We start from the raw sequence: 23,675 nt of genomic DNA, 5'->3' as shown, positions 1-23,675 counted from the left end.
GACTCTTTCATCATTTCTGCCAAAGAGACAAGGAAAGTAAATGGAGACTTGCTTAAAAAACTTACTCTGTTTCCCTATTGTGCATGGGACAAAGTTCAGATGCTTTAATGGCACGCATGCCCTTCCTTGCTTCAAACGCCAGCAAACCTCCCACCTGCCATTCTTTGTCCCTCAGCCGCTACGGCCCTCCCTTCCCCATCTGGTGAAATCCCCCTTTCTTCAAGGTCTCACTTAGATGACACTTTCTTGGGGTGGCCTGCCCAGTTGTGTGTCTGTTGCACAGGGCGTATACTGAGGTCTACGTGCTTGTCATACTACATGGTGCTTATTTATTACTGCGTGAGTTTAAATCTTGGCTCTGCCATCTCCCAGCTGTGTGACTTTGGGCAAGTTACCTGCTCTCTCTGTGCCTCAGTTTCCCTCTTTGTACAAAGTGGGTGACCACAGTAGCACCTGCCTGATAAGGTTGTCAGTGATTGCACAAATCGATGGAATCGGGCATTTATAGTCATGTCTGTCACTTAGTAAATTGTCCATCTGTGCTGTGCATCCCTCTGTCTCATGAAGGCGGAGTTGGTGGGTTATGTTCATTACTGACCAGAATAGCCCTTGGCAAATCAAAAGTCTCCAGGAGTTGGCAGGGAACCCGAGTGAGCGAAGCAGCCCGGGTGTGACTCAGGCACAGGTGGGGACTGGAAAGGGCAGTCTCTCCCCAAGGGGGCATCTTCTCCTCCACTTCCAGCCAGTGCTTGCCAGGTAGGAATTGGGGCCCAGTGTTGCCAGATGACTTGAGTTTGTCAATGAGAAATTTAAGAATCCACATTTCAAAAAGATACGGATTTCCCTGACCTTTGGGACCCAGCACACGGGCCCGGAGTGATGGTGTGACCTGCGCTGGGTCTTGTGCTGACTGCTCGGGCGCTCAGTTTTCTCACTCATGGTCCGGATGTGGGTGGCGCTGCTGCTGATTCCCAGCAGCCTGGTGACAGCTAGGACTCAGTCAAGCATGTGAGCACATTTGCAAAGCAGCTGCCTCCACAGTGTAACAGGTCACTGGGTCTCTATGTCAGCCACCCCTGCCCCGCGAGGCCCCCTTGGTATTCTTTAATAGGATCGTGGGTCTCTTTCATGCCGGGGAGAAATTGTGTACATTTATGGTGCACCTGCTGTGTGCCCAGGAACTGTTAGGTGTTTTACATTTGCCTTCTCCTTCATTCCTTCGAACAGCCCTCCCTATGACTTGGAAAGTAACTATTTTATCGGCAATAAAAATGATATGTAAAGACCTTAACTGATTAGGGCTGCACAGAAAGAGGTTTAGCCAGAATCGGGTGCATCTGATAAATATCCCGGGCATTAGGCAACATGCTACTTCCCACGTACTGGACTGATGCCAAGTATAACAGAACCTCCGGGGGCTTTGCTGGCCCCTGGGCTGCCCTAGTGCATCCGCAGCCCTTCCTCGGGGGCACAAGCCTCATCTTGTTCCCTGTCTTCAGAAAAGCTGTAGCAGGTGACTGTAGGCCTGGCCAGATAGGAGAGAGGCACAGAAAACCATCATGATGACCCAGGACGGTGGGGGGGAAGGGACCAGGGCCTGTGTCCCAGTGTCTGGTACCATGTGACTGAGGGGAATGAAATGCGAAGTGATCAGAGCTGCTTTCACCTCCATGAGCCATCCATTGGCCCAGGAGGCCCTACCCCTTGATGTTTAGAAATAGTTTTCAGATGGTTACTTGCAAGGCAGGCACTTTGCTGCCAGTAGAACCTCATGTAAAATTTTACCAGAGTGGCTGTGTGGTTTTGGGACAGCCCCACGGCTGGTGATCACGTGTTGCTCCTTCTCGGAGTGTCCATTTCCCCTTTCTCTCACATGCATCCCCCTCCCGCCCCCGCCCCCAGAGTGTGGCCGCATCAGGCAAACTCCCAAGGGAAAAGGCATAGAGGGTCTGTGTGATGCTGACCTGCCTGACCATCCAATGTGCCCTGGACGTGGGACTAAGTTAGTTTACATTGTTTTTCCTTCTTGTGATGTCCACAGGCCTGGTTTCTTGACTTTCACAATGTAATTAAGACTGGCATGGCCCACCTGCCTGTTCCTCCTTTCTAAACTCTTTTTCTTTCTCTTTTTTAAATCCTCACCTGAGGATAAGTTTGTTTTTAGAGACAGCGGTGGGGGAGGAGAGAGAGAAACATCTATCAGATAGATATTTCCCATATGTGCCCTGATTGGGGATCAAACCCTAAACTTAGGTACATGCCCTGACTGGGAATCGAACCCTCAACTTCTTGGTGTACAGGACAGCGCTCCAACCAACTGGGCAACCTGGCCAGAGTGTTCCCTTCCAAACTCTTATCTAGGCCCAGGTTGATAGTGGTTGTCTCCAGGAGGGCGGCCACCCTTATCTCTTGCCATTCTCCACATTCCAGACTTCAGCTTCCTTCCCTTCCCTTGAAAATACCATGTTCTCCCTGTACTCTCTGGCTACTGTACTGGCTCTGCTGCCTGCTTGGGACTCAGTAGTTTTTCTGCCCCATCCCCAAGCTCCCATTCATACTTTAGGCTTCTGTGTAGATGTTTCCCTCCGGAAGTTTTCTACCAATCTCCCCATCAACCACTGTCTCACCTGGCCTAGGGAGGCTCTCCACTGACAGGTCCCTTGGTACCTGTGCCTTGACCATCCTGGCTCGGACTTTTCTGGAATGGGCTATGAATGCCTGACCTACCCCCAGGCTGGAAGTGCCCTGAAGGCAGGGACCAAGCCCAAGGCCCAGCACAGGGTCTGGCATGTGGGGGGTTTGTACCTCGTGTTTCGTGGTGACCATGTCCTATGGTTGAGGACTTAATGGGCGGGTGGGGGTAGGAAATGATGCCATCATTATGGACTGAGGCTGCTGGGGCGGCCCAGCCAGACATCTTCCCGTGGGGATCTGGACAGAGCTTTTTAATCTAACCTGCACTGTCCAATAGAGTAGGCACTAGCCTTGTTTATTGTTAAATTTTAAATATATTCAATTAAAATGAAATAAAACTCACTTCCTCAGCCTCACGAGCCAGTTTCAAGAGCTCAGTACCCACACGTGGCTGGTGGCCGCCGTACCAGACAGGGCCAGTACCAGAGCGCTTCCAGCCACGCGGGAGGAACGTTCACGTGGGTGGTGCTGCTGTGGACACTGCCTCGTGCAGGTGTTAATTGAGGCGCTTGTAGGTTGTGTGAAGTCCACCCTTGGTGTTTCTGGTTAGGTCAGGCAGATTTCCGCAGACTCCTTCCTAAGCCTGAACTGTGTTGCCTTGCTATCCCCTGGCTGCAGGATGCGCGTCAGAAGTTCCGCTCTGTTCTGGTGGAAGCAACGGTGAAACTGGATGAACTGGTGAAAAAGATCGGCAAAGCCGTGGAAGACTCGAAGCCTTACTGGGAGGCGAGGAGGGTGGCCAGGCAGGTAAGATAGCCCTGCAGGTGTCTCCCCGCCTCTGCCCGCTTCCCCGCAGGTGTTTGGGTGTGCCTTCTGACTTCTCTGTCTCCCCCACGGTCTAAGAAGTGTGAGTCCTGTGTGATGGAGAATGGCCGTGACTTTGTAAACCGCTGTGTTTGAAGTCGGCCTCTTATTACCCCCACCCCCACAGTCTCCCTTCATCCCAGCTCTTGGTACTATCACAGAGGGTGGGTGCCGCTTTGCTGCCGGAGTTGGCGTCTGGGTCTCCTCCCCAGGCAGCTGGCCCAGCTCAGGCGGAGGGGAGGATGTGTCCTGAACACCAGGCTTATTTCTCTGCCCCTCCTAATGATTGCCTGTCAGGCAGCAGGAATACTCCATCCCTCTCATTCTCCTCCCTAGTGTGGGAGGAATTAGCCATTTGCTTCTCTTGAAACATCGGCTTTTTCTCCTAAGAGCCCAAATAGGCAACTTGGACCAGAAAAGGGGCAGCAGAGGGGGCCTGCGATGCGGCTAGCGCTGGGGGTGTGTGGAAGCCGGTTCTCATTTCAGAGTGGGTCTTCCCTGATGGTCACCGCTGTGTGCATGTGTCACCTCTCGGCTTCCATGGCCACGCATGAGAAACGGGAAGAACAGGGTTCTGGCACTCACTGGTCTGAGCCTGCTGCTCCTTCCTCTCATTCCTTGTCTCTGTTAGTAGCACAGCAGTTATGACAATTACTGAGTCCCTGGGCAAGCCACTTAGTCATCAGGTCTAATCAGATAACTCTCAGACCCTTGGGAACTGTGGCTGACTCACTGTCAACTGGCAGAAATCAAGATGAAGGTGGAGGGACTCCTGCCTGGCTTTGTGCCTGCAAACCCTCTCCTTAAACTCCTGCTTTTTTGCAGGTGGGGCAGGAAGAAGGGCAGAAAAGGCTCAGAATGATCCCTGCCCCTCAACCCCAAGGGACCTCGTTGGTCCATAGCCGAGGAACTGGGAAGATGCTCAAAGGCTGAGGTTGGGCTGGATATCACCTTTCATCTCTGTGGATGGGGGCTGTCTGGGCTCTGGCCAGGTGGCCAGTGTGTCTCTGCACCGGTGTCCTCTGACCTTCCGATGGTGAAAGGGTGGGGCCCACTGCTAGCTGCTGCCAAGTGGGGCTTCCTGTTTTCTTCCTCTGGCCTTACTCCACCCCCTTCCTTTCTGTATTTACAAACCCCTCGACTGTGTAGATAGAGCAGGGGTGGTCTCTGAGAGATGCCTTCAAAGCATCTCCTTCAAGTGTGTGTCTTGAGGCACTGCGTTCCAAGAGCCTCCACATCCTTGTCAGTGAACTGTGTACGGCACGGCACGGACCAGCCATGGCGCTCTCGTGAGGTCATCCTTAGGACTTAAATGAGATCGTGTTTGACCACAGAATCCCTGCATGAGATTAGGTTTTAGCTTCATTAAAAAAAAATTGTTGTAGGAAATATCGAAAATAGACAATAAGAGGAAAAGTCTCATACCTTCTGATTATACTGTAGTGGTGTTTTATTTTATGTCTAGAATGGCCATATCCGTCCATCCAGAGATTCAACGGAACAGTGGAGACTTAACCAAGGGAAAAACTTCTACAGCTTGGTTTTCCAAAGAGTTTACAAAGATTTGTATTGTCTGGCCTGTAGCAGTTCTGTCTGCCCCGCAAAATTTGCATTAGCTTTATTGTTCCTGATGGCAACTCATTTTCCTACTAATGAGTCAGATCCAAACCTGGGATTTTGAAAACCCAGTCCAAATTCTGCCCAGAGGAGACGGAAGATGCCTGCCTTTCCTTTTCTGGGTGGAGGTGGGGGCAGGGAACTGGCTTTGATTTATTTGAGGGTTTTTTCCTTGAGCCAGAGCTTGTTTTTAAGGTGGCTTTGACGTATCTGCCAGCCCATCTGGCCTTCAGGGCTGGCGGGGACCTTCGGATGAGAGAGTGGAGCCGTGTGACTCCGGAAACCTGGATGGTGGAGTGTTTGTTGTTTATGTTGCTCCCTGAGTTCTGTCTGGCCTAACAGTGGCCCTGGGCCTGTCATTTTATCACCCCCAGTCCCTACCCTTGTAATGTTTTCTTTTTTAAGAAAATTGTGGTAAACTGCATGGAAGGTTTACCCTTTTCAAGTGTACAGTTCAGCAGTATGAAGTGCGTCCACACTGTCGTGTAACCCTCACCACCATCCATCTCAGCAGCTTTTCACGTTCCCAAACTGCAACTGTACTCATTAAATGATAACTTCCTCCTCCCCCTTCCCCTCAGCCACCACCATTCTCCCCTCTGTCTCTGGGGTTGACAGCTCTGGGCTCCCTGTACAAGTGGACTCATGCACTGCTTGTGTTTCCGTGGCTGGCTTATTTCACTTCCCATCATGTCTTCAAGGTTTAGTGTATGGTTAGAATTTCACTGCTTTTTCAGGCTGAATAATATCCCACTGGATATATAGGCCACGTTTTGTTTATTCATTCATCTTTAAATGGACATTGGGGCAACTCTGGCTATTTTTAAATGGTTAGAATGTGCGAGAAGAGAGCTGAGTGCTTTGCAAACCTGGAGGGCAGCATGAATGCAAAATAATGAAGGTTATTCAGAGTCACCTATGCGGTGTGCATGGGCCACGTGAGTTCATGTCCTCTACTTAACCTCCTTTGGGGAAGTGACTGATGGGGAAACACTGGAAACTTGTAGATGACAAGTGGGACAACCAGCAAAGCTTCACCTCTGGAGGCAGACTGCCTGTCTGTGAATTCTGAGTCACCACGTCATAGCTGTGGATCTCAGCAGGTCACTTAATCTCTGTGCCTCAATTTCTTCACCTATAAAGGGGAGCTGTGTATCAGTTCTGGCTTCTGCTATGAAACAAACCACTCCGAACTTAGGGGCTAAAAGCACTTAGTTAGCTCATTCTTTTTCTGGGAGGTTTCTTGATCTCAGGCATGGCTGAGCTCATGGATATACAATCAGTTGGTGGGTTGGCTGGAGGCTGGCTGATCTTGGATGGTTTTATCCATCAAGCACTTGGCTGGTTGTCAGCTGAGGCGTCAGGGCTTGTCAGCTGGACCACATGTGTCTCACCCCGCAGGCTCGCATGGCTTCTTCACGTGGAGTTGGGATTCCAGGAACAAAAGGGCAAGCGCTTTCCAGGACTCTGCTTGCATCCCATTTGTCCTGTTGGTAGAGTAAGTCACACGGCCAGTCCAAATTCAAGAGGTGGGAAATAAGCAGCTCTGCCCGCAAAGTACTGTAGCCATTTTTACAACTTACCATGGTATTAAAGTAGTACATGTAAAGATTCAAAGAAAAAGGATGTACATTAGTATTCCAGATGTGTTTTCTGTCAAATATTATGTCTCTGTGGTGAATCTGCTGTGTTAAAAAAAAAATAGCACAATAACAACCCAGGGGTAGAAGAAACACACCTCTGCCGGCTGGGAGGGGATTTGGAAGATGTAGAGCCTGTGAGGACAGAAAGGTGACGCCAGGCAGGTTGAGTGCAGACAGAGTTGCTTGTGAGCGTAAAATGTGCCAGAGGATCTAAAAGGAGGAGGAGCGAATTACCTTTTGACTGATCAAAAGCATCCTAAGCCCGAACAGATCACGTGGTGAGGGCCTCCAGTGGATGGGGAGTCCTGTTTCCAGGGACAGGAGGCAGGTCAAGTGCATCGGATGATCCCCCGAATTCTTATGTTAATCACACAGGAACAGAGTGTTGCAGCCTTCCTTTGTTGGGAAATTCTAGACAAGATTTTGTTTGCAGACCGCCCTCTGTCAGGGGTGAATGACAGAGCCAGGTTCTGCAAAGGTGAGTTTTGCTCTCTTGTCTAGGATTTTTTTCCTTCTGATTTATTTTTTTACATTCAACAAGTGTTTACTGGGTTCCTACTAACAGTCACAGTTTTAGTCACTTGTCAGGAACAGGACCAAGACCCTGATTCTGCGGAGGTGACGTTCCCCTCCCACCACCAGTCTTATAAAAGTGTGTGGGGTGGGGTGTTGTGGGCAAACGCAGAATCTTTGTTACTGACCTGGGTTGAAGGGTGGGTTTTTTCCTGCCCCTTCGAGAAATGGAGTGAGACTAGGGGAGGGTTACAGTGGGCTTGGGATTGGCAAACACAAGTGCCTCTCAGCGCATTTCCTGAGCCTCCCCTCCTTTGCTGGCGCTGGCCATTGTGGACAGAAAGTGTGTTTGTATCCTCCTGAGCGACATCGACATACATAAGCAAGGTGGCCTTAGGGTAAATACAGTCCATGGTCACATTCGTGATAGTCTCTGAGGTCACTGCCAGCACTGGAGGAGAGAGGTGTGCTTCGGAGGCATTGCTCGGGAACGGAGGCTCAGGGTCCTGGGAGCCACATTTTCATCAACCCAACCACCCATAACCTAGTTTTAGGTAGGTCTCTTTAAGGAACACCTTATTTAATACATGTTTCTTATAAATAATTTATAATAAATCAGGAGCCAAGAAGGGTCAAACACTTTTCTGACCCTGGGTGATGTGCCCGTACATTTCCTTGGCTTTTAGCCTCACACAGTGCTGTCCACTGCGCTTTTGTAATTGGTCGTGACCTCTCGGGCGTCGATGCCAAACAGAGTCCACAGGTTTAGCCACTTTTCCGTCGTTTCCTCTTGTACTGTATGTAGACTTTATTTCAGCCTTTACTGGGGTGGCCTCTAGTACGGATTTGCAAATTTCCTCTTGCTTTTCCTGGATGTACCATGTTGTTGATTCATTAACATTGAGTTCACGGCCAACAGCACTGTGACTCATGCCTGGATGAAGTTTATCTAAAGCACGTATTTTCCCTTTAAGGCACACCACAGCCTTCTTGGGCTTAGGAAAGCTAGCCAGCGCTTCAGCACTCGGCTTGGGGGCCAATTTGAGTATCTGCTCACCAACAAAAAGCACGCAGCTGCGGAAGGCGTGGCAGGGGGTGGGCTGTGAGACGGATAGCTGGGGGCCGTGTGTGGCAGTCAGAGGAAGGAGGTGGTGTCACCCGTGAGACCTCTGCTGGGAACCTGCACGTTGAGTGCCTCAAAGATTTTGCTACTCTGTGTGGGCCCAGAAATGACCCGGAATGCGCCATACATACTGAGTTTGGGGTTACGAATAAATTTTAGCAAGTAGGCAAATTTGCAAACATGGAATCCAATCTGTGAGTAGTGAGGACCCACGGTCCTCACCAAGTAAAGAGCCCAGTGGGGAGGCTCGTTGGTTAGAGAACTGGACCGCGTGGTGTGAGTGTAGATGGGCACGGGTGTAGACGGTGTAAGGAAGAAGCCAGGGGAGCAAGGTCACTGTGTGTTGCTGGGAGGGGGAGGGTGCGGGTAAAGCCTGGGGATGAGCAGCACACCTGAGCCCCAAAGCACAGGTGAGCTTCTGGGTACAAAGGACAGAAGAGCGGAGACCTGAAGGAGAAGTTGCCCAGCGTGAGAACATCAGCTTCAGAGCTGCAGAAAGGGAGCCTTGGGGGCCTGAGGGACCAGATAGGGAAGGAGCCTCGAGGCCCAACGCCGGAGCACCTGACAGCCTCGGCCTGGCCTCGGTCTGGGCAGAGAAGCTGTGAAGCAGCCATGGTGGGCTCTGGTGCAGGGGCGCCTGTCACGTTTGCAAAGCTGATTGGGCACTGGTGGCCAGTGTCATGTCCTTACATCAACAGTGGCACCGTGTGTTAGGCACCATGGGTATGGCTCTGGGTAGGGGATGTCATTTATCTCCCCCTTTTGTCCCCATACCGGTGAGGAAACCAGTCTAGGAGCCCAGGGACCATTACTTGGGCCTGTACACAAACCCTTCTGGGGTGTGGGCTAATCTGAGAACAGGGAGACTTTGGCAGACTTGGTGGTTAGCCAGCTACCAAGAATGACTCTTAGGGAACTCCAGGGTTGGTTTTTTTTTTTTTTTTTTTTTTTAACCCTCACCTGAAGATATACTTGTTGATTTTAGAGAGAGGAAGGGAGAGAGAAACATCGATTGGTTGCCTCCCATATGTGCCCTGACGGGAGATTGAACCTGCAGCCTTTTTGGGGCAGGGGGCGATGCTCCATCGAACTGAGCCCCTAGCCAGGGCCACCCCAGGGTTTTGGCCTGAAGAGGCTGAGCAGCCAGTAGGAAACTGAAAGAGGGTGGGGGTCTAACTTTGGGAGGAGGTGGCGAGTTTGCTCTCATGAAAGTTAAAATAGTGACAGGGGCCTCTGTGGGAATTTCAGGGCAGGGTGGGGGTGAGGGGTTGGGGGTCAGCAGTGCAGAGGTGACGGTTTGCTGGAAGAGGGTGAATGGGGAGAACTGTATAGGAGATGAAGAGGGTGTGGGGAAGAGGAAAAGGAGAGGCATTTGAACACTCTTTGTGTACCAGGCGCTTTTCCAAATGCTTTACCTGCATGTGGGAAGTGCTTTTTTTTTTTCACCAGCAGAAGAGGAAACTGTGACTTAGAGAAGATGAGATGTTCAAGGGGCTCCCACATCCTCATTTACTGAGGACCTACCTACTCGGTGCCCCGGCCTGTAATAGTAGGTCCCTTACACATATTGTCTTATCTCGTCCTCACAGCAGTGGGGCGAGGTGGTGTTACTGTCATACAGAGGGGATAATAGCCGAGGCTTGGGGAGGTGAAGTAACGTGCCCGCATCCCAGACCTCACGAGGAGAGAGGCCAAGGTTTGAACCTGCATCTGCCTGATTCTGGCTGCTGCCTGGTGCGTGACATATACGAGGCACTTAGTGACTGTTGCAAAGCCTGAATTACACGCTGACACCTCTTAGGGGAACAGGTAGGAGAAATAATTGACTTCTTGGCTAAAGGAGAATTTTGAGCTTGTCTGTGCAGTCAGCGCCCTGCCTTTTCTGCCCTGGGGTAACCGGGAGGCTCTGGTTCTAAGTACTTTGGGGCCCTTTGAAACTTCTTTCCGTCAGGAACCTCCGCCTTCGTTCTTCTGCATCAGTGCGACTTCGTCATGCCTCCCTCCTTCCCGGCCACTTTCGTTTCTGCTGAGCCACTTTCCTGCCTGGGTGGCAGCTCTCACTGTGGGACTTGGGTCAGGAGGTTGGGTCAGTGACGTCTGTCCTGGTGGCCCTGGTCATGTTCCCACTGGGTGGCCACAGGCCAGTTCCTGGGAACTGCGTCATCCTAGCTGCCCACGGTAAGGACAGACAGCTGAGTGATGGGGCACCTGCCCCAAAGGGGAGCACCTGGTGATTTACGGCAGGAAGGGAGAATGGACTGTTAACTCTCCCTCGCTGGGACCTCGGGTGTCCTGCTTCGCAGGCTTGGTTGAGATTCTGGGGAGGAAGCAGCTGCATTTTGGAAGCCTAGCATCTTGAATCAAGAGGGGGGCAATGCTGAGGGGGGCGGCTTCTGACCCAGGCCCCAGGCTCCTGGCATAGGGTGGGTTTTGAGGATTCAGTCAGAAGGATGACTGCCCCCCCCCCCCCCTTAGGGAGTCACTGCACTTCCTGCCAGGCTGGCTCTGCCTCTGAGCCTTCTGCTGGGGTGGGAGCAGGGAGCCTTGCTGACCTTGAGGTTTTCTCTCCTGGTGGTGCTGTGGGCCACTTGCATTTGACCCCTACCTGACTGGCAGGTGGCAGAAAGCCAGGCACGGGGGACTGGTCACGTATAGGGTCTCAGCCAGGCAATATTAAGCTGGAGGTGCTACCCAGCGTTACCTTGTCAGTTGGGAGCTTTGTCAGGGACAGTTCCCTATTCTTTGTCCACTTGGCCTTTCCCTGAGGCATGAGTGCTGCTTGGTGGGCGACATGCGAGATTCCTTGGTTATTGTTTTTTTAATCTTCCCTCCCTCCCGTCTGTCCTCAGTAAATTTATTGCGTGGACGAAGATCACCTTTTTTTCCCTCCCGCCTTTGTAAACCACGGGTATTCCCTGGAAAGGCGTGGCAGGGTGACTGATTTCTCAGTTAAAATCAGAGCAGGGGATGTATTTTTGCTACCAGTTTTGTCAACATGGGTAGGTAGGCTTTTTATGTTGCTAGGCAGCACATTTTGGTCCCTGGCCAAATGGTGGTGTTTCTCTTGAGCACTTCTGGCTAATCTTTCTGTTCCCTTTCCTCACCTTGGGGATCCCCTCTGGCCACGCCGCTTTCCTTCTTTTCCCTTCCACTCTCCCTTCCCCAGCCCTCCCCACGTAACTTCCTATCTGCCCTCTTCCCTTGTGTGAGAATCTTCCCTTAAGAACCTGGTGGACTTGTCCACACTGAGAGGTGGCTGACTGCTCAGAGATTTCCAATCTCTCTGGATGTTCAAGCACTTAGGCTTTTAAAACCTTCTCGTGGCTTGGGGTACTCTGTTTCCATTCCGGTGGGGCCACTCACTTCCAGCTCCCCGTTTGCCCCACAGTGGGGGCCTTGATGTGTGTGAAGGGACCACACCCATTTCACTGAGGGGGCGGTTCCTCCAGGTCCCGGCCATCGATAGACTTTTAATTTCTGTGTGGTAGAACGTTCTGGTGGAGTTTAACCCAAAGGTAGGGCCTGCTGACAGTACAGACCACCCAGTCAAATTTGAATTTCAGATAATTTTATTCTTAGTATAGTGCTCTTTCATGCAATATTTGGGACATACTTAACTAAAAGAAAAATTGTTGTTTACCTGAACTTCAGAGTTAACTGGGAGTCCTATGTTTTTATCTGCTAAATCTGGTAACCTTACAAAGGCAGGAAGTTGTGGTGCTGAGGCATCAGCCAGATGGAGAAAATAGTTTTGGAGTCAGCTGGCCCTTCTCGGGGTCCCGAATATTCATAGCCAGTGGAGCTGCGGATGGATTCTGGCCCCCACATTGCCATTCTTGAGCATGTAGCCTTGGGCAGGGGCAGGAGAATGCACCCGTCGGGGTGTCCAGTAAACAGAAGGGTACTCAGTATGCTCACACAGCTGTTCCAGGTACGCCTGCGCCTGGCTTTTCTAGGGAGAAATGGGCTTTCTAAGGCTAGTGGCTGAGTCAGAGTTTTTTCTGTTCCTCCCTCACCCTCCCTAGCTTGGTTGCCAAGAGCTGGTCGGCTCCAGGCAGAATTCTGGAGGGCTCCTTGGGAGGTCACGTCAAGGGGGCCTCTTCTCAAGAATCTTCCAGAATGTGTGTTCCTCAGCTATTTTTCCACTGACTTCTCCAGACGTTGCCTGGCTTCTGCCTCCTTCCAGCTTTCTCCTCTGGCCCCATTCTTGGGTGCCTTTCTCCATTAATGAGATCGTTTGTTTGTTTGTTTATTCCTCTTTCAATTTAAAACTTTCCCAGGCACTGGAGAACTTATATTGAGTGCCTCTCGGCTTCAGCGTAGGCAACAATGGGCTTTGTTTAGGAAACCGTGCTTTGTTGTTGTCCTTTGAAGAAGTCGTTTAAATGGACGTAGGAAAAAGGTACCACAGACGAGTCAACTTGTGTCTGGCCTCCAGAGCATCCCCCATCCCTTCGGCAGAGCCCTGCACCGAAGAGACGGTGCTGGGCCTTTTATTATTTCTAACCACCATGGCGTATTGAAATCTTCTGAGATGGTCTGATACTTTGAATTTAAGGCTCTTAATCTCAGGCTCAGGCCAACTGAGCGAAGCTTCTCTTTATACAGAGAATACTGGGAGGCCTGTTTTCACACTGACCTGGGCACTCCAGCTTGGGTGATTGGAGGCATCTGTAGGCACTTTGAGAGCCGTCGTTGGAAGGCAATATTGAGGTGGAAGGCACGGTGCTAGCTTATGTATGTTCCTTTTCCGTTTGTCCTGCCCCAATATCCAAGGCCCTAAGATAATATACAAATGAAGTTTTACAGCCTGAAGTTCGAAAATTCATGTTACTGGGTGCACAAAATAATGGCCTCACCTTGTATCAACCAGGAATTGCATTTGGTTACAAGTCACAGAGGACTCTACAACAGTGGTGTAAATACACCAAGGATTCCTTCTCTCATCTTCAAAAACTAAAAAAAAAGACCCCAATTAGGCAGTCTAGGTCGGTGCTGGGACTCCGTGGTCATCTAGGACCCAATGGCCTCTTACTGCTCCATGCTGGTATTTGAGTCCCATCCTCAAAGTTGTTGCATGGCCCCAGGTAGCTCCAGGAGCTCCAGCCCTCGCATCTGTATTTCAGGGAAAGAGGAAGGGGAAGGCACATACACTCCTTCGATTTTAAGGAGTCTGTGTGGAATCTATGTGGAAGTCCCTGCCTCTGTTTCGTTGCCAGAACCTAGTCACACAGTCCTGGAGAACTTCGAGGGAGGCTTGGCTTGGCTTGTTTTCTTTTCCTTCCCTCCCTCCCTCTCTTTTCTTTTTTTTTTTTTTTTTTTGTAGCCGGCAGGATTGTTTCTAAGTTTAAAGGGGAGAGTGGACGTTGAGACTTAGCCACATCTGTAGTGTGGTTCATCTGTCTTCTAGAAAGGCTCTGGGTTGGAAAGAGGGGTGCGCATTTGTGCCCCACACAGAGCAGGCATAGGACTTCTTGGAGTAGAGAAACAGTAAACCCCAGATCTCTCTGCTGAGTCACTTCCCTTTTTTATGGGCTGTGGAAACTTCCTTTCCCACATGTCGGGCTGGAGAACTATGAGGAAATGCTGGCTTCCCATAAAGGTGTAAGTGTGCGTTTCATCACAGAATCCACCCCCACTTTCTTTTAACAAATGCTAACTAAGTACTTATTTCCCATTGCCACTCCTTCGGTGCACACCTTCATGTCTTGCCTGCATTATTGAAAGAGCCTTTCAGTTGGTACTCCTGTTTTCTAGCGCCCCCTCCCCATCTCTCCCCGCTGCCTCCCAGCTGACTTTTGCGAAAGTCAGTTTTACTGATGGTCTTGCTCAAAAACTGTAGTGCATGTTTTTATGGTCAACTTGGCTGAGCCACACTGCCCGGGTATGTGATCAGACATTATTCTGACTGTTTCTGGGAGGATGTTTATTGGATGAGATTCACCTTTGGTGGATTCGTGTAAAGCAGATTGCCCCCCATAGTGTGGGTGGGCCTCATCCAATCAGTTGAAAGCCTGAATGGACCAAAAGACCGACCTCCCCTGTGTAAGAGGGAATTCTGCCCTACACAGCCTTTGGACTTGAACTGTAGCATTAATGTTTCTCTCAGTCTCCAGCCTGTTGACCTCCGCCCCCTGCAGATTTTAGACTTATCAACCTCAATAATCATGTGAGCTGATTTCTTAAAATGAATCTATTGGTTCTGTTTCTCTGGAGAACCCTGACCGACACAGCACTTGTTCTGTCTCCAGTGTCAAGCGCAGTCTAACCAGCCCCTCTCATTCTTTGGCATCTGCGCTTCTCCCTATTGTGTGCCTCTGCGTGTGCCTTACCCCCCCCCCCCCCCGCCCCCACCACGCTCAGCATTGCTGGGTGCGTCTTGCTCCTGCACTCTCTTCTGAGTACATCATGGGGTGTTCTGCATCATCGAATACTCTGTTCTCTTTGTGAGGTGTCTCTCCCCAGGCTGACTAGCTCTGTGATGTGCAGAACTGTAGGCATCACTCACATGTGGCTGCTTGAATATAAATTGACACAGTTAAATAAAACTGAAAGTTCCGTTCTTCAGCATCACCAGCCACATTTCAAATGCTCAGTAGCCACGTGTGGCTGATTTTGGGACAGCGCACACAGAGAACATTTCTATCAGTGCCCAGAGTTCTGTTGGACAGCACTACCTCGCTGCTACTCTCGGCCTGATTAAAATGAAGACACAGGTTAGCGTAACTGCATCACTACAGACTCTCTCTGCAGTCCCCCTCCCTCATTAAGCTTCGCTTTGGTTTTGCTTCTTTGAGAATTTGGTGGAAATTACGATATCATCCTCTGAAAACACACACATATGCACAGGGGTGCATACATTATAATCATGATTTCAAGTTATTCATAACTCCCCTTAAAGGTCACCCAGGTCCTGTGGGTTAATAGCCACAAGTTAATACTACAAAATGCTTGCTTATATAACAGCTGGCACTTCTGTTCTGCTTACTGCATCCCTGTTTTAAGCACTTGACCTGTGCTTACTCCTCAAAGCAACCCCATGAAGTAGCGCCTGCTATGCTCTTCATTGTGAAGTAAAATAAAGTGCCTGGGTCACCCAGCTGCGGAGAGACCTGGGCAGCATTTGACCCAGGCAGCCCAAGTCTATGTTCTGTCCTCTACACCGGGGGCTGAGGAGCCAGCCCTGCGTGGAATCTGAGCTCCATGACGGCAGAACTCACATGTTCTCCTTTGCCAACCTTCACATGCATGGTGTGCAGTAAGAGTGACACGAATGCTTGGAGAAAGGAGGAAGGCTTGGAGTTGAGAGAGTTACACTTAGGCTTATGGAGTAATTAATTATCTCAGCCCTGGGACGTTTGGACTCTTGCACGTGGCTCTCTTATCCTTCTCCTTTCTTAGTTCCGTTGGCTGCCATTTGTTCCACCCCTTCAAGCAGGGAGAGGCCCGAGTCCTCAGACCTCCTTTGCTTGGCAGTAGCAGGTGGGAAGAAGGGGATTCGCCAAGAACCCTGGCTCCCATGGACAGACCTTGCCAGACCAACTAGAGCCAACTTTGCCTCTCCAGGCTGGGGGCCCAGCTGCTGCCCGGGCCTTGTCACATGACCATTCCCGTTTTTTTCAGAGAAGCCTTGGTGGCTTAAAGCGGCACTGGCTCCAGTGGTTGGAGGGGCCCTGGATGTGTGTGCTCTTGGGCCCTGTTGCTCTTAGGCCAGAGTCTGCTGGCTTCAGCCTTGTTGACATTTTTGTACTTCCGTGCCCTGGGGCCCTGAGCTTTTCCGTATACTATGCCAGGCCGGGAGGCATGCTGTGCTGACTCTTTCTATGGAGCCTTCATTTTCCTCTGCATCCCCCAACTTTGAATTTCTTCGGAGATCTCGCAGGTGATAGTTAAAATTAAGCTAAGCCATGTTGACCTCGAAGCCAAAGATGGGTCAGAGGGAGGGGGGTTGGCATCTCAGTGGATCAGTTGCTCCTTTGGCTGTGTGTCAGTGTACCAGGGGACAAATGATGGGAATGGGGCAGCCAGGACCCTGGCTGAGGAAGGGCTTGGAATAACGTGTTTCCAGATGCAAATTCCTCATTCTCCTGGCGGTGGAGACGTGCAGGTGTACAAAACGTGGTCACGGCCTTCAAGGAGTTTGCGATCTTGTTGAGAGGACCAAGTGGACAAAAAAATAATTCAAGAGATGTCATCAGTACGCTGCACTGTTGGGCAATCTGCAAAGTGTTTCCCACGTGCACTGCCTTACAACATGGCAAACTACTGAAATAAGTACTTGGTCCTATGAATTCAGAGAGGGTACATTTTTACCCAGGAGGGAATTTCCCAAAGGCCCCCTGGGACCTGGGTTATGTCTCGCCCAGCTTGGAGGAGGCGAGGGATGGGGATTATTCAGATCTGGAAAGAATGGTGTTCACACTGCACGATCTAGTGTAATAAAATTGGGTCATTATTCCAGTGAGTTGTCGCGTCACATAAATGGGCATTTCAAGGACAAATGCACCCAGAGAGACATTTATCTGAGTCTGTGAGCCACAGAAGAAAAAAAACTAACGAGGTACATTAAAATAATTGACCACAGGGAGTTGTTTGTGGCTTATCTTTTGTACTCTAGCTGTATCTTAATTAAACACATATTTCTTTGACACCTGCAGTCTACCTACCCGCCACTAGGAGAGATTTTGGGGATTAAAATTTCAGTAGCACAGTCCCTGCTCTTACAAGGCTCCCAATGTTGCTAGGAGTGATGCTGCTTTAAGAAGATCATAGAGGCTTGGCTAGGTGCTCAGTTGGTTGCAGCATCATTCTGTACACCACAAAGGTTGCGGGTTCGATCCCCGGTCAGGGCGCATACCTAGGTTGTGTGTTCGATCCCACATCAGGGTGTGTACAGGAGGCAAACAATCAATGTTTCTCTCCCTCCCACCCCGCTCTCCCTCTCTCTTCCTCCCCTTTCCTACCTCCCTTCCTCTCCCCTCTTCTTTGTCTAAAATCGATAAACATATCCTCAGGTAAGGATTAGAAGAGAAGACTATAGAAACTCCCTGCACTATGCAGAAAGGAGTGGCTGTAGGTACTGGACCTTTCTTGCTGTAGCACTGACTTGGAGGGTCCTGGGCCTGGGGGACTGACCTGGTGTGTCTTGTCATCTAGCACCAGTTGGTGGCTCTGTTGTCCCTACTATTCCTTCTCCTCCTTGATCTCTCTTCACGCCCCTTTGTGGGTCTCTCACAGGCCACAGGTAGAAAGCCTTGAGAACTCTTTTCCCAACCATCCAGTCCCTGTGGCAGAATGAGGTAGTGTAACTGCATTTTGACAAGGTTGGCTGTGTCCTCTGCCGCTGTTAATGGCAGCCTCTCGGGAGTGCTGCCGAGCAGTTGTGCGAGGTGCTGGCTGGCAGAGACCAGTCCCGGCCAATCTAAGGAGGCTCTCTGATGGAGAAGCTCCTTCTGTGGACCCCAGCCTGGCAGGGCCATTGACAGATACTCCCTGCCATCATTTCTCCTGACTATTTCTTGTCTTAGAGGCATGAGGAATGTTAATGACTTTGAACCCATTTGTTTCAATCACCGAGACCAGCAGAGCCTAGGATTAGCTCGTGCAAGTTTGGCATGAGGCACGTCCCACTGGGCAGGCAGGTGGTGAGGACGAATGGGCGCTCCAGCTGCCCCCGCTGACACTGGTTGTCCTCATGACCTTAGATGAGCTTCTTAAGGCTCCGAGTGGGATTTGAAGGAGTTGCTGCCATTATTGTTTGGGCGGTGCTGGCTAGCTCTTGGCCCAACCACCCGTAGACTGTTAATTAGTCCTCCTGTGTTAGCAGAGCATAATCAGGGCCTGTCTTAGCAAAATGGTATATAGGAGCCAGGGATGGAGAAGGTAACCAAGTGCCCAGGAGAGTGGCTTTGGGTGGGGATGTGTATTCATCTATGTGGCGAGTGTTGTGGGTGAGAAAGTATAAACTACATAGTTCCTGCCCTCAAGAAGCTTTCATTCTGCAAAATCTCTGGTGCTCAACTGCTGTTGGGCAGCGTAAGTGCTGGGAAATGTATCGGTGCAAGTTCAGAGAAGGGGGAAACCTGTAAGTCCTAGAACAGGAGTGTTCACGCCAAAGAAGAGGCTGAGGGATGAGAACTTATTTCTTGGCCTATGAGGTGTCATAAGAAAGAAGGTCTGATTGTTCAACAAATGAGTCCAACGTGCTGTGCAGAAAAATATTCATAGAATTTGGGGCATTTGAGATGGGTTTGCAAGGCCAAGTAGGAGTTCGCCAGGGGGAGAGGAGGAAGAGGCATGTGAGTTGCAGGCGGAGGGAATGGTTCCTGCAAGGATGAGGAAGGTTGAAAGGATGGTGAGTGGTTGGCTCACTGGGTGGGTAGGAAGTGCGAGACTGGGCTGTGGCTGTTTTGTTGGGGGCAGGGGAAGTGTTAGGTAGAGGAGTGACATCAGAACTGTACCTTAGGAAGATTACCAGGTATCCCAAATGCAATCGTGTGAGACTGAATTATGCCATGTGGAGTTTAAATTGGCCACGTGAGTTTGGAAACTGAGAGACCAGTTAGAAAGCTTTTCAGATAGTCCAGGTCAGAACTGATGCTGGAAAAGCTGCTGAGGTTTCCTGAGAGGTAGGGGGTGCGGACAAGTTGGGCAGGGCTTGTCAAGCCTTTGAATGCTGTGCAGGGAGAAAGAGGCCTTGGCAGAGTGGGCGGGCAGATGGTGCTATGGAGAGCGCTGACAGAACTGAGGCTGCCCGGACGTTCTGCGGCTCTCACCGGGGTCTAGGGACAGTCCTTACATGTCTCCACGGGAGAAGTGGCAGGTAGTAATACAGGCTCCTGTGCTGGTTCATCTCCTCTCCAGGTCACTGGAGCTGAGGGGTCTGGGTTTGAGTCTCAGTTTCCTTTCCTTCGAGCCTTGGGCCCTTGTACTGGTTTCTTAACTGCAATTTCTTTGGATGTCCAACAGGTTCAGGTAGGGCTGTAGGCTGGATTCCATAGGTGAATGTTGTGCAGTAGGAATTCAGTAAACGCCCCTGCCCCAGTTCCTTTCACCCCCGCTTCCTCAGGGCAGTAGAAGTGGGGTGCGGGGAGGGGCAGGGCTCACCCAGGCGCCTGCAGTTTGGTTTGTGGCCTTCTGGAAAGTGCTTTGTGGTGATGAGAATGCTTTGTCCTTGTAGGCGCGTGAGTTTTCTCTTGGTCCCTGACAGAGGCGGAGAAAGAGCTGAGCTCAGGCTTTGAATCACAGCGGAAGAGACAGGGGTCACAGAAGAGAACTTGTGGACAGCTGCAGTGGTCTGGCCACGAACAGGGTGTTGGGGCCAGTGCTGGATCCCCCCCACATTTTGGATGCATCTAGTTTAAAGATGGCATGTGGACAAGGTGGGCTTTGGGGGCACGGGGCCCTGGCAGGCCGGTAAACGTGTCTCTTGCCTGGCTAACATTTGACTCTTTAATTCCCCTTTACTTCCCCTCAAGAGCAAGACTACAGGTTTCAGTTTTGTTTTGATTGATTGATTTATTTAGTTAACATTTTGCCTTTAGTGAGGGCCACCTGTGGCAAATCTCTCTGGTCTCCTTCATCTTGTAGCGAGTAGCATTTTCTCGAGGGTTTGGGATTATGTGGCAGGTAACTAGCGAGAGCGGAAACGTAAACAGAAGGTGTTTGTTTACCACGTTCTGTGGTGCAATGTTTCAAGGAGCACAAAGGCACAGAGCGGTAAGCAGTGACCTCCCCTCCCCAGTGTCAGCCGTTGTCAACATCCTGCCAATCAGGTTTTATCTAACCCCACCCCCCTATTTTTTTTTGTCATTTTAAAGCTATTCCCTGATGTCATATCACCTCACCCATAAATACTTAAGGTATTTATCTAACTGATAAGAACCTTGAAAAGGTCACATTTTCACAAATAACAAAATTAATAGTTCTTTTAGTATCCTCTAGTAACTAGTCTTTTTTCAAATTTCTCTAGCTGTTTAAAAAAATGTGTTTCCTTGTGATTGGTTTAAAGCATTTGATTGGAAACTGCTGTTCTGTTTCGAGGTGCTAAATAGCGCAGACCTCCCCTTATCCCTCCTAGTGTGCAGTCGCTCAGCCCAGTGACATCTTTGAGTTTAAGGAAACAGCTATGTGGTAGATAAATAGCAAAGGGACAGCTGATTAAGAAGTGCATTGAGAAGGAATTTTGTAAACTTTCATTATGGGAAATTGCAGGCATATACCACAGTCAAGATGATAGTGAAAGCAATGATCTTTGTTGATGGACCCTTCGCACACACTGAAGCCGGACCCAGCCTTCCAGGATGTGGCCTTGTAAGACCTGCTGTAATTATCTGTCTTCCAACTGGAGCTGAGGCTCCCTGGGGGCTGACGGAGGCCTTGGCATTCCAATCTGAGTGGTCCAGTGACTTTCTCAAAGGTGTAGATCTGAGTCAGGGGCCGTCGTTGGTGCCAGGAATACACCCAGTTCTTCGTGTGCAGTGCGCTGCCTCCCAGTGGCCAGTTGTCTCGGTCAGTTGATGCCAGCTCTGTGCAGGGCACTGGACGGTCTCTCTTGTTGTCTCTATGGTGTGTGAAGAGCTGGGGTTCTGGAAGGAGTCCTGTTTGTCCATGTGGTCCTGGTGGGACCATCTCTGTGGAAATGTTGGCAGCTCTGCTCACAATCCCCAGCTGCCTACAGAACCAGGACCGGGGTGAGGGCCCCCGGCCCCACACCTGGCTCCGCCCCTGGAGAGGAAGGAGCGAAGTGGGTGGTGAGAGCAGGGGTCCCAGCTTCTCCCAGGGCATCGCATGCCTTCAGGTCCTTGACTGCCCAGCTGCGGCTGGGAGCAGGGAGATACTATTTCCAGCTCTGGCATCCCAGTTTTTTATACGCCCACCTCTCTGCTCCCGTGTTCTATCCTTCCTGTGGGAAACCAGCAGCTACTCATTAGCTGCGAGGCTGTTAGGAGGCAGAATTACAGAGCATGTGGATTCTTCCACTCTTCCCTGCCCTTGCATAAAGCGCCACTCTCTGCTCCCTAAAATGTCAGGTCACGATGGGGCCACCTCTCATGACCGAGGACTGTGTTGTGTACCTCAGGGAAGGACGAAATGGCTTCCCTGATTGGGGGGTGTGTGTCTTTCTGGCCTTGAGACAGGGAGACGCAGACTTCTTGCACCCTGGGAATGACAGTGTGGGGCAGCGGAGGAGATGGAATCAGTGTGAACGGGCTTGCAGAGAGGAAGGTGTAGCCCTGCTGAATTGAGATGGAGTACGTGGCGTGTGATGGGGACAGAGAGAGAAAGGGGTCTGCCCCTGCGGGGGATGTGTGGCTGGCAGGGCATAAGGGAAAGTGGCCTGGATTGGGGTTGGTGGATTCCCAGGTTTGTCCCTTTAGTGGGCTGTTTGACTTGTTAGGCTCTAGAATTTTCTTCTACAAAATAAGATGCTTGGTTTACATTGTTTACATCTCCTCGAGTCCAAAGATTCTCTGATTTGATTCTGTAGGACTTGACCTTGCCTGCCGCTGTCCCTGCCTCAGGCCTCTCTGCCTCAAGCCTGGTGGCAGGCGCTTCCCAGTGTGTCTTCGCAGCCGGTGGATTGCTGCTCTGAGCCCAGCCAGCAGGAGTGTGAGAACGGAGGAGCCCAGGGAGAAATGTGGATGTTGCCCTTCCGGCCCCGGGTGGGCGGGAGAAGGCTGGGCATCTGCTATGTCCCTGCAGCAACAGAAAGGATTAGACTTGGGGGCCCCATGGGATGTTCTGCTCCCAGAAACACCCTTGTATGTGCCTGTCCGGCTGCGTAAGCCTCCAGTAATTGTGAAGGGCGTAGGAGTGTGTGAAGGGGTCAGGGATGGCAGCTGGTTTACCAACCTTGACGTCCGTTGATTTGGGCTGAATAGCCCTCTGTGCCCTGGGGAAGTGCAAGGCCCAGGACCTCCTCTTGCCAGCAGCTGTTGGCTGAATGAGGAGATTCTGTAGGGAGACAAATGGCACCAACCATGGCAGAGGGACAAGTGCCATGGAGTAGAACGGGAAGCCCTTTGGTGTGGGGGCAAGTACATGCTTGTGTCCAGAGGTGAGTTGCAGGCTGGCAGCTGGCACAAAGGAGCAGCAAAGGTGGACTTGATCCTGGAGGAACTGCCCCCCGAAGTCCCCAGTTGAAACCCTTGAGTCACCCACTCCTGGTTAGGCTGAAGCCCTGAATGACGGAGGGGACTGGGGATCATCCTGCCAGAAACCAGGTCACACACCCTGTTGGGTGGCCACACCCAAGGTCTCACTACATGGTACCTTCACCTTCCTTTATTGTGGGCTTTGAAATATAGGGCTCGGTATAATATGAAGCAGGAACGAGGATGCTGTTTCGATGCACGCAGAGATTACGGATGATCGCAGAGACCTTTCAGCAGCCTTCGTTTTCCTGTTGGCACGGTACCTAGGTCAGCCGTGGCCCGTAGAGCTTCCCATGGTTTCGGGTGTCTTATACCTGCCTGGTAGGGGAGCCCCCAGCCACACGTGGCTGTGGAGCACTTGAGATGTTGAGCACGTTCTGGTGTGATGGAGAAGCTGAATTTTACTTCATTTATTTCTAATTAATTGAAATGTAAGTCACTGTGTATAGCAGCTAGTGGCCACTGTATTCAACAGTGCAGTCCTAGAGAATCCTAAGAAGGTAATGGCAAATGATCGTATTTTTTTCTTTTTTACTTTTTATTAGAAAACATTTAAAATTTATATAAAACAGAAAGGATGTATAATGGAGCCCCACGTCCCCCACGCCCCCCTCGTCCAGCCTCTGCACTCACCAACCCTGTGCCAGTCTTGGCTCCTCTCTCCTCCCCTTGCTCCCCGCCCTGCTCTCCCTTCTCACTGTAGCTGTATTCTTTGGAAGCAGATAATAGCTTTTTAATTTTTGGTTTTAAACAGCTCATCTTCAACCCCAGGACAGAGCAAAACTATTTGACCTTGACCTTGTTTCCTCCCCTCCCATCCCTGGAGGCTCTTTCGACATTATAATACATTAAAGAACTCTGTGGCTTGTCAACTAAAACAACTCGAGTCCCTGTATTATATCTGCTAGAACTGCTCAGTTTTCTCATGTTTCTCTAAGGAGGAATACACACCGTGGATCTTTTATTTAATATTTTATGTCATTTCGTATGTCTTCTATTATACCTTTTAATATTAACTGGTAATGGCCCGAACTGTGCATGGTAACATTTGGGACTGACTAAAGATTGATGTCCCATCTGTTTAACAATTTTTAGATCTGCGAAAAATTGATGCAGGAAAATTAA

At 50.5% G+C, this 23,675-nt stretch overlaps 1 protein-coding gene across 1 annotated transcript in view; it reads left to right on the top strand.

Moving 5' to 3' along the window:
* Nucleotides 1–23,675, top strand: part of SH3BP5 (SH3 domain binding protein 5) — a 63,526-nt gene that overhangs the window by 21,771 nt on the left and 18,080 nt on the right. The window contains exon 3 of the mRNA XM_024565900.4: nt 3,313–3,441. Within this exon, the coding sequence (XP_024421668.2) occupies nt 3,313–3,441 (129 nt within the window). The remainder of the gene's footprint in view (nt 1–3,312; nt 3,442–23,675) is intronic.

The sequence above is a fragment of the Desmodus rotundus genome, chromosome 8 (genome assembly GCF_022682495.2).
Source record: "Desmodus rotundus isolate HL8 chromosome 8, HLdesRot8A.1, whole genome shotgun sequence".
Taxonomy (NCBI): Eukaryota; Metazoa; Chordata; class Mammalia; order Chiroptera; family Phyllostomidae; genus Desmodus; species Desmodus rotundus.
Note: the sequence above shows the minus strand (reverse complement) of the source record. Positions and strands in the feature narration are given on the sequence as shown.